This window comes from Solanum dulcamara, chromosome 12, assembly GCF_947179165.1.
Source record: "Solanum dulcamara chromosome 12, daSolDulc1.2, whole genome shotgun sequence".
NCBI classification, from domain to species: domain Eukaryota; kingdom Viridiplantae; phylum Streptophyta; class Magnoliopsida; order Solanales; family Solanaceae; genus Solanum; species Solanum dulcamara.
The window spans coordinates 11634897-11637558 of NC_077248.1; the positions used below are offsets into that span (position 1 = coordinate 11634897).

The window sequence follows — 2662 nt, forward strand, 5'->3', positions numbered from 1 at the left end:
TTAGTTAGTGCTAGTGATTAGTTAGTGTTAGTGGATTACAACTATCAATACAGTTAGGATTGTACATGTATAATGGAGAAGATTAGCTAATTCTCCATACGTTTTTTATTCTTCCTCAATTCATTCTTTTGTATTCTTCTGTTCTCTGAATGAAGAAAGGAACAAGTTCTCTTTCATATTCTCATTACTTTCTATCTGTGATAATTGAGCTTTCAACATGGTATCAGAGCTATTGTCCATTGATATAGTCTAATCGAGCACAGAGACGTGAGATTGAAGACACCTGGTGAAGGAAGTAAGGGCAAGAACAATTGACAATGCATTGCCTGAAAAACTGAGTCACAATCATTTTCTTTTTTTGAATACTTCGGATACTTCAGGCATTGTGCTGATTTCTATTCAGCTCATAGGTTATGAAAACTACTCTGTATGAAGTCGATCAATGAGAATAGCCATACTTTTGAAGAAATAAGTTAGGGCTAATCGAGGGAAAGTGTAGGAAGGAAGGTTTTGGTCGTAATTTGGCTGATTTGTGGGAAAGATGCAATGCGATAGTTCTTTCATGGATCATGAATTGTGTCTTGAAGGAGCTATTGAGTGGAATTGTTTACTCTTCAAATCCATGTGTTTTTTGGAGAGATCTCAAGGAGAGATTTGATAAGGCGGATGGTTAGCGTATATTCCAATTGCACAGGGAGATAGTAACTTTGATGCAAGGTACAAGTAGTATAGCATAGTACTTTACTAAATTGAGGTTGCTTTGGGCAGAAGTTGACTGCATAGCACTTTTTCCTAAATGTGATTGTGAGAAATCAAGAGATTTCATTGAATTCATGAAGAGACAGAAACTTCTACAATTTCTCATGGGACATAACAAATCTTATAAGCAAGCTCGAAGTTATATCCTCATGGTTGATTTCAATTCCCTTAGTAAACCAAGCTTATTCCGTGATGATTGAAAGGGAGAGTCAAAGAATCATGGCCAATTCTGCAGGACCAATTGTGAATTTGGATATTGCAGCTCTCATGACTATAAGACATGCTCACAATAAGTTCAAGAAGAACTGTAATGTTCAATGTGCTCACTGTAAGTTTATGGGACATACTAAGGCTTAATGTTATCGGTTGATTGGTTATACTCCTGATTTCAAGTTTAAAAAGAAATTTGGGAACAACATTAGACCTAATATGAAGGAAAATGAGAATAGAGGACATGCACACAATGTGAGGAATAAAGAAAGTAGGCCACACATGGATAGAGCACAGGCTAGGGCTGCTTATGTTGATTCCTACAACAGTGCAGGTTATGATATAGGTTGTTCTGATTCCAATAAAGGTAGAGGATTCAATGGTGATTGGAACAAATTCTCAGGACCTTCCAATTACTCCCAGAATCAGTATAATCAAATGCTGCAACATATTGACAATCCACAATATTATAATCAGTTTAGAAAACTAATGAGCAAACAAGATACACCAGAGACTTCAACAAACATGAGTAGGGCATCAGACTCAGCAAACATGGGAGGTAATATATTTGCTTCACATGTGCTTGAGGATCAAACCACTGGTAATATGTCTGCTTCTTGTGTAAATAACAATAGTAAGGAATGGATAGTAGATTCTGGTGTAACTAATCACATGACCTCTAACATAGATATGTTGAATACTGAGAAGGAGCCTACTGTTGTCCATAATAAATCAGTCCATTTACCTAATGAAAAACAGTAAAAGTAACCCATGTTGGTAGTTGTGACATAATGGATGGAAAATGTGTGAGGAATGTGTTATACATTTCAGATTTTAGATACAATCTCCTTTCAGTGTCTAGGATAACAAAGGAGCTTCAGTGCTCAGTCAAATTTTTTCCTGACTTCTGCATATTCTAGGATCTCTCAAGTGGGAAGGTGTTGGAGATTGGTAAAGAGAAGGAGGGTCTATACTTGCTGGAACATACAAGGAACAAGAATAAATAACTAATAAAAGGACTGATTGCTACTAGAAATAAAATGGACATTTTTCTATGGCATAAAAGGATGGGTCATGGATCTGTTGGAACTATGTAACCTTTGTTTAGTCTTGATCAAGCTGAATGTAAACAAGTTCTGGACAATTGTGAAATTTTTCCACATGCTAGACAGACTAGGCCGCATTTTGTTGTTAGTGAGACTAGATCTTATTCTGTTTTTGATTTACTACACTTGGATGTATGGGCACCATTTCTTATCTCTACTTTTGATGGCTATAAAATGTTCTTGACTATTGTTGATGATCATTCTCGTATGACTTGGATTTATCTGTTGAAAATGATGAGTGATGTAGTTGTGGTGTTAAAGAATTTTATTCAGTTAGTCAATACACAATTTGACAAAAAGATCAAAGTCTTGTGATCAGATAATGGGACAGAATTTGTAAATTCTACTTGTCATGCTTTATTCACTTCTCTTGGCATAGTGCATCAAAAATCTTGTGTCTACACCCCACAATAAAATGGGGTGGTAGAAAGGAAGCACAGATATATTTTAGAATTATCTAGAGCCATCAGGTTTTAAGGTTCCATACCTTTAAAGTTCTGGGTCACTGTATTCTTGGAGCTGTTTACATGATGAATAGGTTGCCTTCTATGGCTTTGCAAGGGAAGACACCTTTTGAGGTATTTCAT

The 2662-nt window shown here is 36.0% G+C and overlaps 1 protein-coding gene across 1 annotated transcript; it reads left to right on the forward strand.

The window, feature by feature from the left end:
* Positions 1–1005: 1005 nt before the first annotated feature.
* Positions 1006–2262, forward strand: LOC129877473 (uncharacterized). The gene is made up of 2 exons (XM_055952980.1): positions 1006–1528; positions 1890–2262. Exons 1-2 carry the CDS (start codon positions 1189–1191, stop codon positions 1922–1924), a joined length of 375 nt encoding a protein of 124 aa, XP_055808955.1. The 5' UTR covers positions 1006–1188; the 3' UTR covers positions 1925–2262.
* The last annotated feature ends 400 nt before the right edge of the window (positions 2263–2662 follow it).